Source organism: Mesoplodon mirus, assembly GCF_964341445.2.
Source record: "Mesoplodon mirus genome assembly, chromosome: 3".
NCBI lineage: Eukaryota > Metazoa > Chordata > Mammalia > Artiodactyla > Ziphiidae > Mesoplodon > Mesoplodon mirus.
Window position 1 is genome coordinate 128,573,909 of NC_138978.1, and position 12,676 is coordinate 128,586,584.

General features: G+C 40.1%; 2 protein-coding genes across 4 annotated transcripts in view; one reads left to right on the top strand and one right to left on the bottom strand.

The window, feature by feature from the left end:
- The window catches only part of TMCO1 (transmembrane and coiled-coil domains 1), a 47,608-nt gene extending 38,963 nt beyond the window's left edge, over nucleotides 1–8,645 (bottom strand). Inside the window, exons 1-2 of one of the 3 annotated variants that reach the window (XM_082612452.1) lie at nucleotides 8,418–8,643; nucleotides 7,933–8,010 (exon numbers count right to left, since the gene is read on the bottom strand). In XM_082612452.1, coding sequence (XP_082468578.1) covers nucleotides 7,933–8,010; nucleotides 8,418–8,487 — 148 coding nt within the window. In that variant the 5' untranslated portion in view covers nucleotides 8,488–8,643. Of the gene's footprint in view, nucleotides 1–7,932; nucleotides 8,011–8,417 lie in introns of all 3 variants that reach the window. The other 2 variants (XM_082612451.1, XM_082612453.1) reach the window with 2 other exon arrangements.
- Nucleotides 8,646–8,710: 65 nt separating this feature from the next.
- LOC309799235 (uncharacterized protein) overlaps nucleotides 8,711–12,676 on the top strand; it is a gene marked incomplete at its 3' end in the record, with an annotated part of 219,183 nt that continues 215,217 nt past the window's right edge. Inside the window, exon 1 of the mRNA XM_082612214.1 lies at nucleotides 8,711–8,801. Within this exon, the coding sequence (XP_082468340.1) occupies nucleotides 8,759–8,801 (43 nt within the window). The 5' untranslated portion in view covers nucleotides 8,711–8,758. The remainder of the gene's footprint in view (nucleotides 8,802–12,676) is intronic.

Here is a 12,676-nt window from a genome sequence, read left to right on the forward strand (position 1 = left end):
TATTAACCAAAGAAACAAAAAATATTTCCCACCTCAGAAGGACTATAACACAGCTACTTGGCATTTAACCATGACTGCATAAAAAACAAGGGGGAAAAAAAAAGTCAGAAGGATAGAGAATAGAAACATAAGATGATACACAATGAACATTAACCTGACCTTCTAGCACACTGGATTAAGACTAGATAAATCTTTTCTAGGGATAATATAAATTAACCTAATGGTTTCTTAACCTCATGAAGTTGCGAAGAAACTCTTTTTGCTGATATTTATTCACCAGAACCTCACCCCATAACAAGAAATGGAGATACTGGACTTCCCCGGTGGCACAGTGGTTAAGAATCTGCCTGCCAATGCAGGAGACACGGGGGGTTTGAGCCCTGGTCCGGGAAGATCCCACATGACGCAGGGCAACTAAGCCCGCGAGCCACAACTACTGAGCCCGCGTGCCACAACTACTGAAGCCCGCATGCCTGGAGCCCGTGCTCTGCAACAAGAGAAGCCACCACAATGAGAAGCACGTGCACCGCAATGAAGAGAAGCCCCTGCTCGCAGAAACTAGAGAAAGCCCACACGCAGCAATGAAGACCCAAGGCAGCCAAAAATAAATAAATAAATTAATTAATTAAAAAAAAATAAAGGGAGATCCTTCTCTTAAAAAAAAAAGAAAGAAAAGAAATGGAGATATCAAAGTTGACAAAAATAATAGACGTCTACTATGAAACACATTTTTTGCCCATGACTTGGTATTGCTGTGTTCTGAATTACAGAGTTGTCAGTTTACAAATTACTCTAAAAACTTTGTCCTGTTGCACTGTAAACTAAAGAAATACTTCATACTTTACAATAATTTGTACTTAATAAATGCTCTCAAATAAATAATTTTGTTATAAGAATCCAATTACATATAGTACTTTAATCTTTCTCATTTACTGAAGTGTTCTTTCATTGGTCTATGTTATTAAAGTGACACAATGAAAAAAGACTTACTGACATTTAGAGCACACTCATAAGTCTAGTGACCAACTAAATCAAACAGCTTGGTACCTTTATGAAAGCATCTTTTGCCAAAGGCCCCACCACCATAGGACAGTTTTGTAGGTAACACCAGTATTCTCCAAATAATGCCTTGGATCAGATCTGCTCAAGATACGAAATCTACACCTAATTCTGATTCAAATATATTTATATTTCTTTGTATTCCTCAAAAACCCTACAAATTTTTTTTGAGGTTTTAATTATTTTATTTTTTTCATTTCATTTTATTTTATTCTTTTACATTTTGAGCCTGTGCTTCCCATCGCTTTATTACAGAACAAAGAGTAGATGCAATAGCAAGGCTTCCCTTCAGTTTGGTTTATTACTATTGATTGGTTTGTTCACTGAAATGCGTGAAAATATTTAGTCACCTTAAATTCATTATTAGCTATCAAAGTTCAAAATGTACTGATTGATTCAAAATTGTTTCAATAGACAGAAAATTTCTACTTTTTCAACTGTGGCTGCCTACTTATTTATACTCATAAAGGGTTTTTGTTTGCCTGAAGTTGTGAATAGATTAGATTTTTATATAAGTTTAAAATATCAGGTAGTAACTATTTTAATAGTCTACAAGTTGGTGATCATCCAATGAGAGTTGTCACTGGAAAACATTTTAAAGAACAGATACATGTATATGTATAACTGAAACACTTTGCTGTACACATGAAAGTAACATAACGTTGTTAATCAACTACACTCCAATACAAAAATAAAAAGTTAAAAAAATAAATAACCAAAGTAAAACACTCATTTATTTATTTTTTTTTTAATTTATTTATTTATTTATTTATGGCTGTGTTGGCTCTTCGTTTCTGTGCGAGGGCTTTCTCTAGTTGTGGCAAGTGGGGACCACTCCTCATCACGGTGCACGGGCCTCTCACTATCGCGGCCTCTCTTGTTGTGGAGCACAGGCTCCAGACGCGCAGGCTCAGTAATTGTGGCTCATGGGGCCAGTCACCCCGCGGCATGTGGGATCTTCCCAGACCAGGGCTCGAACCCGTGTCCCCTGCATTGGCAAGCAGATTCTTAACCACTGCGCCACCAGGGAAGCCCCCACTCATTTATTTTTAAAGAGTCAGTTTTAAAGATAAGCAGTGGTCTTATGCTTGCCCCCACTCCCTATTTCCTTCATTTCAAAGAGCAACTACTTTTACCTTTTAGCTGATTATTTTGATATTTACCCCTATATATATATATATATATATTTTTTTTTTTTTCAGCACCGGTGGCTTGTGGGACCTCAGTTCCCTGGGCCATGGCAGTGAAAGCACCGAATCCTAACCACTAGACCACCAAGGAACTCCCATAAAGTTTTTTTTTTTTCCTTTTTTCTTTTAACCCCTATATCTTGAAATAAGCTAGTTACATCATAAAATCCATTGTTATAGTTGTAATTTTGGTTAAATGTGAGTTCAACATTTACAAAATTATGACCGTGAAAATACTGTTCACAGGTAATTTATGTAGCAAACGATTTAACTTCCTGCAAGTTTTTCCTAGATTTATGGCATTTTAAAATTTGTTTGGTTGTCTCCGTACTTATCATTAATTCAGCCTCAAATTCTTAGTTAGCTGTCTAAATCTTTCCTGTACAAAGTCAGATCATTAGGTATTATAAATTTTCCTGAAGAAGTTTCTGCTAGCACCCTCTTAGAAGCTCAGCCTCGTGCACAGCTGACATTCCTAAGAATGTCAGATCTAAATCTGCCTTCATCATCGTCCAGGCGATTCCCTTCACCTGAGTCCTGTGTTGGAGCTCTTGTTTCCTGGAGTTCATATCTTCCTCTTTTTTTTTGGTTTACTCATCTGTCTTGGTGTAGTGTATTTTCCAATAGTTGGCTGAGATAAAATTTTTTAAGGCCTTGCATATCGGATAATTTCCTCAAAGGATCCTTTATTTTCTGTCATTTCCATGTGACACTTTTTTATAGTTTCCATCTCCTGAAAATCCCCATCTGTTCATGAATATTGTCTACATTTTCCACTAGATCCTTTAACATGCTAATCAGAGTTATGTACAAGTTCTATGCCTGGGCCATCTCTCTCTTTTTTTTTTCTTTTTTTCTTTGGTCACACTGCACAGCTTGCGGGGGAGCCAGGGATTGAACCCGTGCCCCCTGCAGTGGAAGCATGGAGTCCTAACCACTGGACCACGAGGGAATTCCCATGGGCCATCTCTAAATTTGGTCCCTACAAACTTTTCTTGCCTGGATCCATACCAAATTTTGAACATAGAGTGTCAGAAGGGATTATGTTTGCAATTAAGATGTTTGTTCAAAGAGGGAATTTACCTTATTTCTTCCTATTAAATATCCCATGCTAAATAATAGTTATCCATCTGATTACAAATATCTAGAAGACAGTATCTATGCCCGTTCATTGTGTACTGCACTCATCATGGTAACCTCTACAGCGAGCAAGCAATCATATGTGTCAACTGATCATATAAATGAAAATAATACATGCTTACTGAGTTCTTGTGTTTTTTTTTTAATTGAAGTATAGTTGATTTACAATGTTGTGTGAATTTCTGGTGTACAGCAAAGTGATTCAGTTATACATATATACATAAGTTCTTTTGCAGATTCTTCTCCATTATAGTTTACTACAAGCTATTGAATATAGTTCCCTGTGCTATACAGTAGTACCTCACTGTTTATGTATTTTATATATAGTAGTTTGTATCTTCTAATCCCAAACTCCTTATTTATCCCTCCCCCCACCCTTCCCTTTTGATAATCATAAATCTGTTTTCTATGTTGTGCATGTTCACTGAGTTTTGATAGATTACTTGAAATAGAGGACCTAAGACCATAAGAAATGCCATGAGACATTCCAATCATCACCAACCTACCTCATACTTGTCTTCAAAGCAAGCACATTAGTCAATTATATTAAAAAATACAACTATGGAAGCTTTGCCTGGCAACTATTACTTTGAATTTAGGTGTCAGGTGAAGGAGACTTAACTTCTATAATACAGATAACTAGAAACAAGGCAATTAATTGTGGATACCAAGGAAGCCCAAAATCTACAAAGCAAATTCATATAAGTATTTAAGGTATGAGAATATTAATCCAAACAAATTCGAAACTAAAGGTGTTTTGTATCTCATAAGACTACTCCATGATACATGTGATATGAAGAAATTTGTCTTTGGATGCCACTCCATGCTGGCTAACTAGTTTATGATCACAGCAGAACAATTCCTCACAAAGAATACATGTGATGTTATGTTATAGAGATCATTTATTCTTTAAGCTATTCAACATGCTTTTATCAAGTAGTGAATCTGTGCCAGGACCTGTGTTAAGTGCTAGAGATACAAAGGCCTTTGCCCTCATAGAAATTACAGTTCAGTTGGGGAGAGGACATTATTTGAATAATAATAATCATACATAGAAAAAATTGTAATTATGATAAGTTCTCTAAGGAGAAGTATCTAGATAAATTAAGGTCCATGATCCAAAGATTTGATCCTGCTGGGGAGACTAAATAAGGCTTTGAGATCTGAAGAATGAGTAGGAGTTTATTAGATAAATGAGAAGGGAAAATTATTCCAGACAGAAGAAAAAGCAGATACAAAAGCCCAGCTCCATAGTAGGAAAAAGAAAGATTAGTTCAGAGGATGGCTAGAGAATAGAAAGTAGGGAAAAACATGACGCAGATGTGGTCGGAGAGGGAGAGAGGGAGGTACCCGACCACGCTAAACCTTGTAGGCCACACCTTTGTCCTCAAAGCAATGGGAAGAAATTGAGTGTTTTAAGAAGGACAAATAACACAATCAGATTTGTGTTTTGAAAAACTACTCCGTGTGTTAACTGAACAGAATACATTTGAGTGGCTGCAGGTGGAGCACTGAGGAGGCTATCACAGTAAATCAAATGAAATGTGATAGAAGTTTAGGCTAAGTGATGGAGGTGGAAATGAAGAGATGTGGAAAGATTGAAAACTCTTCAGGAGGACAACAGTATCAGGGGTTGAGAGTGGACTGCACATACAGGGTGATAGAAGGAAGTATTTGAATCGACAAATATTTATTAGACATTTACCATGTGCCAGCCACTTTTCTAGGTGCATGGGATACATCAGTAAACAACAACGATAAAAAAAAAAAAAGAACCCTGCCCTAGTGAAGCATTCATTGTAGCAGATGAATGAAAACAAAACAAAACAGCAGGATAAGGAAGATGAGGAGCGGCAGTGGTACAGGAGGTAGGCTGACTGCAGTTTTAAATAGGGTGGTCAAGTTAAGACTCACTGAGGTGAGCTGTGAACAAAGATTTGAAGAAGATACAAGGGTTAGGTAAACAGATATCAGAGAGAAGAACATTCTAGGTAGAGGGAACAGCCATTAGACAGGTCCCAGCACAGGAATGAGGCTGATGTGTAATAAGGAACAGCAAACAGGTCAGTGAGGGTGGAGCAGAGTGAATGAGAGGGAAAGAAGATCAGAGCTGTAACAGGGGAGCTCTGTAGGCCACTGTAAAAACTTTGGCTTTTCCTCCGAATTCAAATGGGACACCATCACAGAGTTATGAGCAGAGAAAGGACATGATCTGATATACTTTTAAAAAGATTATTCTGGCTGCTATCTTGGGAACAGATTACAGGGAAACACGACCACTTGCTGGAGGCTATCACAATAATTCATGCAAAGGATGATGGTGGCTGGGACTACGGTAGTTAGCAGTGGAGGTGATGTAAAGTGGGCAGATTCTGGATATATTTAAAGGCAGCTCAACAGTACTGGATGTGGGCTGTGAGAGAAGAGTCAAAGATAACTACACAAGGATTACGTCCTTATGTCCTACACAAGGACAGGATTACCACTGACCAAGACTGTGACAGCTACAAATGTAGCAGGCTTGGAAGTGGGGAACAGTGTTCAATTTGGACAGGTTGGGTTTGAGACATACATTAGACATTCCAGTGGAATTAACAAGTTGATAGTTGGATATTTGAATCTTGCATTAGCAGAGAGGGCTAAGGATATAAATTTGGGGGTCACTGGCAAATAGAGCACATAAATGAGTTCATTAAGGGAGTGAGTATAGAGAAAAAAAATAAATTTTGGGTCACTCCCAAAAACAGGAGGTCAAGAAGAGGAACCAAAAAGGAAACTGCAAAAGAACGACCAATTGACAAGGTAAGCGCAAAACCAAGAGAGTGTGGTGTCCTGAAAGCCAAATGAAGAAAGTATAGTAAGGTTTCTGGCTTGCACCATTGGAAGCAAGGAAGTACCATTCACCAAATAGGAAAATACTGGAAAAGGATCACATGTGTGAAGGTAAAGATAATAAGCTTGGTTTTAAATATGTTGAGGTGCATTAACAACATTGAATAAATGAAGGAACAGTAAACCGTAACTTAAAAGGCCTGAATTTGGTTTCTAATTCTTTGTTTGCTCTGAGACATTAATACATCATTTAACCTTTCTGAGTCTCAATCTCCTTTTCTAGAAAAGGAGAATAGTTTTACACAAATGACCACAAATTGTTACTATGTGGATATTAGAAATGGGATGTTGTAAGAAAGAAAACTTCAAACTCTTATGAAGACATACAGAAAAGTCATAGAATACAGAAAGTCACAAGAATTTTAAGATGTGAAAGTTAGAGTTAATCTTTATAAGAAGGAAAAGGAGACTGAAAACCAAATCAAGCTTGTAAGGAACCATTCACATTATACCTATAGCAGCCCCCTCAGCTGTATCCTGTGGAATTCCTGTTTTATTTCAAAAACAACAAACTTGACTTGTTCTTAACCCTTTCCTCAAATACTCCTTCAACCATCAGACCCAAATGAAAGTTGGCTTATCCCTGAAGACACCACTTACCTTGATACCAATCATTATGACCTGTTGTTCTCCAAACACACCTTACTAGTTAAAATTTCCCTATTTTGCACATATGCTATTTCCTTTGCCTGGAACTCCTTTCTCATCTCATCCTCTGTCTAAATTCTAACTACACATGAAGGACTGCAAGGCAATCTGCATCAAAAAAGGCTTCCATGGCCCCTCACAACTGAATGGGGTCTCTTCTTTAGAACCACCACAGCACATAATAAGTACCTCTCTTGTCAGTCACTCCACTGAGGTTTGTATTACGTATTCTGCATAAAAGTCTTATATTTCGGGACTTCCCTGGTGGTGCAGTGGTTAAGACTCCGCCTAACAATGCAGGGGACACAGGTTCAAGCCCTGGTCCGGGAAGATCCCACATGCCGCAGAGCAACTAAGCCCGTGTGCCACAACTACTGAGCCTGCGCTCTAGAGCCGCAAGCCACAACTACTGAGCCTGCGTGCCATAGCTACTGAAGCCTGTGTGCCTAGAGCCCGTGCTCCGCAACAAGAGAAACCAACACAATGAGAAGCCCACGCACCGCAACGAAGAGTAGTCCCCGCTCCCCGCAAGCCTGCACGCAGCAACGAAGACCCAATGCAGCCAAAAATAAAATAAATAAATTTATAAAAAAAAGTTTTCTTTAAAAAAAAAAGGTCTTATATTTCTAAACAGACTTCAATTCTAGTCAGATTCACCTTTGTATTCCTATAAAGTTTTTACATCAGTTGATGCTCCTAAAATATGTACTGTGAACATGCACTCAGTGAGCCTGATGTGTTGAAACTGTTTTTAAAGGATGTTGCCATACTCACATTTTTTTTTTTTTTTTTTTTTTTTTTTGCGGTACGCGGGCCTCTCACTGTTGTGGCCTCTCCCGTTGCGGAGCACAGGCTCCGGACGCGCAGACTCAGCGGCCATGGCTCACGGGCCCAGCCGCTCCGTGGCATGTGGGATCTTCCCAGACCAGTGCACGAGCCCGTGTCCCCTGCATCGGCAGGCGGACTCTCAACCACTGCGCCACCAGGGAAGCCCCATACTCACATTTTTTACTCTGTTTTTCCACTTCTGCCTTCAGTCTCTTGTACTTGTCTGTCCTGTAAACCAGGACCCAGGTTATACCTGAAACATTAAAAGCAGCACGCTAATAGAGAAATGTTTGGAACGGTTACAACAGCCTTTATTAGTGGTTACCGCTGGATAAGAATGGATTTCAATTTTTTGCTTTATATTCACCAATAGTTAACTTTTTTCAAACGTTAAGACAACTGAATCTTCAACCAAAACTGTGACCGATACGAAGGTGTCTTCACAAACATCCAAGTGAAACCTCCCCTAGACCGAAGAAACCTCGGCAATCGATTCCACACTACCCCTCCCGCTCCTGGAGGTAAGATTCCCTGGAATGGAGATGAACCCCACTCCCATCCCCGCCAAGGCTCGCGACCTCTCCCTAGGCTCGAGGGACCCAGGGCCTAGGATCCTTCCCTCGGGGACTGATCAAACGTCAGAGAAGCAGCCGCTCTCACCCTCGGCGAGCAGAGCTGTGCACACGGAGATAAACACGATGAGCAGCGTGTCGGCGAACATGGTGCTCATCTTGCGCTTCAGTCTCTGCACTCCCACCCGCCAGGGGGTAAGCGCTCGAAAGCCAGGGAAAGTGAAGCGAAAACGACTTTCCTAGATTTCAGGAAAGCCGAGTGACACACCGACTCTGTAAGCCTGGAAGCCTCACTTCCGCTTCCTGGGCGCAGCGCCGGAAGTGCTCCTCCTGGCGTGTCGCGCTACCGCGAGAATCCCGAGGAAACGGAGCTGCGTGTTTCTGGGGCTTACGGGCTGGCGCTCAGACCGAATCTCGCGAGAGTTGGAAATGAAGCAGCGGAAACGGAGTTACGGCGACGGAACCTCGTCTGGTAGCGTTTGCCCGCGGTGGTGGGGTTGTGTGATTTTTTTCTCGCCCAGAGTCCGCTTGTTTTGACTCGTCTGCGTTTCTGTCTCAGCCCCACATCTAAGGTCGAGTAGGTAGTTTAGCGTAGGTTTGCGTAAAGTGGGGAGATTGACTTCCGCACACACGTACTGAATGCCTGTGTTTAGATGCCGGGCCACGGATTTGGGGCGCGAACGTCAATGAATCGTGGGCCTATGGCTTCCAGGCACTCACATCCTAGTAAAGGAGAAAAACTTGTACATACGATGTGATTAGGGTTTTAATAGAGGTATGACCAGAATGCTGCGGTGACCCGGTTGAGGGGGTGGTCGGAGAAAGCTAGTAAAAGGAATTGAAGCAGTCGCTTAGAGAAGTCTGAGTGCATTTGTAGAAAGCTTAGTCTTTCCAGGCAGAGACACGGGGCTTGAAAATACCCGGTGTGTAATAGAGCAGTGAGCGGTGTGTCTTGAGAAGGGGTCCTAAACCCAAATACCCATCATGGTCAGGTATAAAGTATTTTACACTGGGTGGGCGTAAGAAAATGGTGGGAGGTACTATGATGAGCAAGGGAGCACTAACTTTATCTGAAGGGAACAATTGATCAACCAATTTCCCTCGGAGAATGAGCACCCAGTTTCCAATACCTTCCCATTTTTCAAGAAAATCCAAAAATCCTGATTTTATGTGAATTTTTAAAAGTTCAGTCTATAAATGCTGGTAACTCATTAAATTTTAAAATGGGTAGAGAAATTGTCTCATTAGCTTGGTTTCAGCCTTTTCAGCTTTTCCAGACTATGTCTGTGTGAGTGTGTAGGAAAATCTGGAAGCTGGCTGAACTGTTTCCCCTTGACCTGTACTCTATCGGTTTTTTTTCTTTTCTCCTAAACTCCAATGCATTTTATTTATAATTTTCCTATAACACTATATTTGGCCTTTATTAGTCATATGTGCATTTCTTGTCTCCTCTTTACACTTAGTGGCAGAGACCCTGTTTCCTTTTAACAGACATTGAGCTTCTCTTCATGTGTCAGGATCAGTGGTAGGCACTGTTAAGGTTGGAAAGAGTGATTAAGATACTACTCCTGACTTCCTTGTAAGTTATACATTATAACAACATATACTAGAGGTGTCAACTGAAAAAAATCGCACAACCTGAAAGTTGGGAGTTACATTTTATTCCACGCGGACTTTTCTGAGGCCTTAAGCCCGGGAGGCAGCCTTTCAGCTCTGAGACACTGCTCCAAAGAGGTAAGGGAGGAGCAAGGATATATAGGAGTTTTTGCAACAAAAACCAGGTAGTTGGCAATCAAAAGATTACTGCTAATTGAAGAAAAACCAGACATCTCAAGTTAAGGAATTTAGCTGTGTATGGGAAGATGCAAGAGTTTGGGCTTATTGAAATCCTTCCTTTGATATGCACCTTAACTGTCTAGGGCCAGTATCCAGTTTTTTACTCCATCCTGAATCCCCTCAGGTTGCACCATTGGGGACAGCTGCAGTGGCTGACAGCTTGGTGACCAGCAGCCTGTTTGTTTTTCTCTATCCTGAGTTGCCTCAGGGCTGATGTAGTGGCTGATGGCTTGATGGCCACAATATCCTATGTTTGCTGATATGGCAGGTGACATTTTACATCCACAGAGGTACTCATAAAATGTTATGGGAGCACAGCTGAGGGCAAGATAGGTTCTTTCTGGAGGCGTTGGAAAAACTTCATCCCACTTGAACTATTCAACTTCTATGGTTTTTATTCAGCTTTGTATCACCCATGGTAAATGTTGAGGTGCAACAGAGCATGACCTTTGAAGAAAGGCTTGGTTTTCTTTTTCTGTTTTTTTTTTTTTTCTTTTTGGCCATGCCACGAGGTTTCTGATTTGAACCCAGGGCCCCAATAGTGAGAGCACTGACTCCTAACCACTGGACCTCCAGGGAACTCCCCAGACCTGGTTTTCAGTTCTGGCTTTGCCACTTAATTGACAGCAGTCCTTGAGCATATTGTTTAACATCTTTTTCTAAAATTAATTTATTAATTTATTAATTAATTTATTTATTTTTGGGTGTGTTGGGTCTTCGTTTCTGTGCAAGGGCTTTCTCTAGTTGCAGCGAGCGGGGGCTACTCTTCATCGCGGTGCGCAGACCTCTCACTGTCGCGGCCTCTCTTGTTGCAGAGCACAAGCTCCAGACACGCAGGCTCAGTAGTTGTGGCTCACGGGCCTAGTTGCTCCGCAGCATATGGGATCTTCCCAGACGAGGGCTCGAACCCGTGTCCCCTGCATTGGCAGGCAGATTCTCAACCACTGCGCCACCAGGGAAGCCCTGTTTAACATCTTTGAGCCTCAGTTTCCTTGTCTATAAAATAGTAATAGCATCAGCTACATGAAACTGTTAGGAAGATTAAATTAGAAAGAGTAATATTATAAAGCATATAAAACTGTTTGTGGCACACATAGTTGATCAAATCCAGCATGCTATTAATTAGAAGATGCACTATTATTTTATGTACTACTAAGAAAGAAAATAATTAAACCATGACACACCATTGATTGTAAGATGCATCCCATCCAGAGGTTTAAAATATGGGGGGAAAAGTCTTACAATCAGTGAAATACAGTAATTAAAAGCATTTCAATTATTCCTATGTTAATATTTACTATAGAACTGTCTGCTAGGATAACATTTCCTTCTCTAGGGCAACAATATCATGACCCTAATGCCCTTTGTTGAAGAACAGTGATAGAGGCAATTCAGTGACATCTTTACTACATGCTACCAGATTCCTTTATCGTATCTCTAAAGTCTCATTGTATTAATTTTTAGATTTCAAAGTTTTCTCCATGAGGACGACTCTCCAAAAATTCACTGTCCTGCTCCAATTTCTCTGACTACTATAAGGCTTTTGTACTGGGACTTCCTTTCACTATTCTCTAGGGTACGAGTCACTATTTCCTGGACCCACATGTTCCACCTTAGTTTATACTTTTTTTATGTTGTGGTACAACCTCAAGTAACTTCCTGTGAAAGGTAAATTGGAGCTAAACTTCAATGTTCTTACATTATTAGTAGTAATAATTAAGGATAATAATACCATTTTTTAAACAAATATTTAGTACTAGGCGAGGCATTGTAAAAGATTATGAGAGAAATTAAACCTCTTCTCATAACTGACGTATGAAAGGATATGGTCTTTAGGTTTGAATCGTAATCCTACTTCATGTAAACTGTATTACTCTACCAAGTTAACTTAGTTTCTCTGAGCCTCATTTTTTTTTTTAACCTATGAAGTAGAGGTAAAAATACCTACCTTCCAGAATTACTGTGAGGTTTGTATAGGGTTGAGAACAGAATTCTGGAGTCAGGCTACCTGTCTTCAAATTTTGGCTTCACCACTCAATATAATATGCAATTTCAGGCAAATTATTTCACTGCACTGTGCCTTGGTTTCCTTAAATGTAAAATGGCATAATACTAAGTCCAAAGTTGTTTTTTTTAAATTATTTGAGCAAAATATTTAGAATGGTACCTGGCTCATAGAAAGGTCACAATAAGCGTTAACTGTTATTGTTACTGGTTCTTATTAAACCACCTAGCACATAATCCTTGAACTAGTTTTTTCTCATTCTATTCATTTTCCCTGTCATCTTGCTTTCTTCAGTAGCTTCAGTTACCATTTATCCACTGATAATTCATGAAATAATATCTGTAGCTCAGGTTTCTTTTCTGATTCTCAGACCTAGTAATTTAATTACCAACTGGGCATTTCTGTTTGGATATCCCAGACTGAACCTGTCCAGTTCTTTCACCCAAACTCCAATTTTCCCTTCTTCCCTTATACTTAGCAATCCAAGTGTTCATAGATGGATGAAT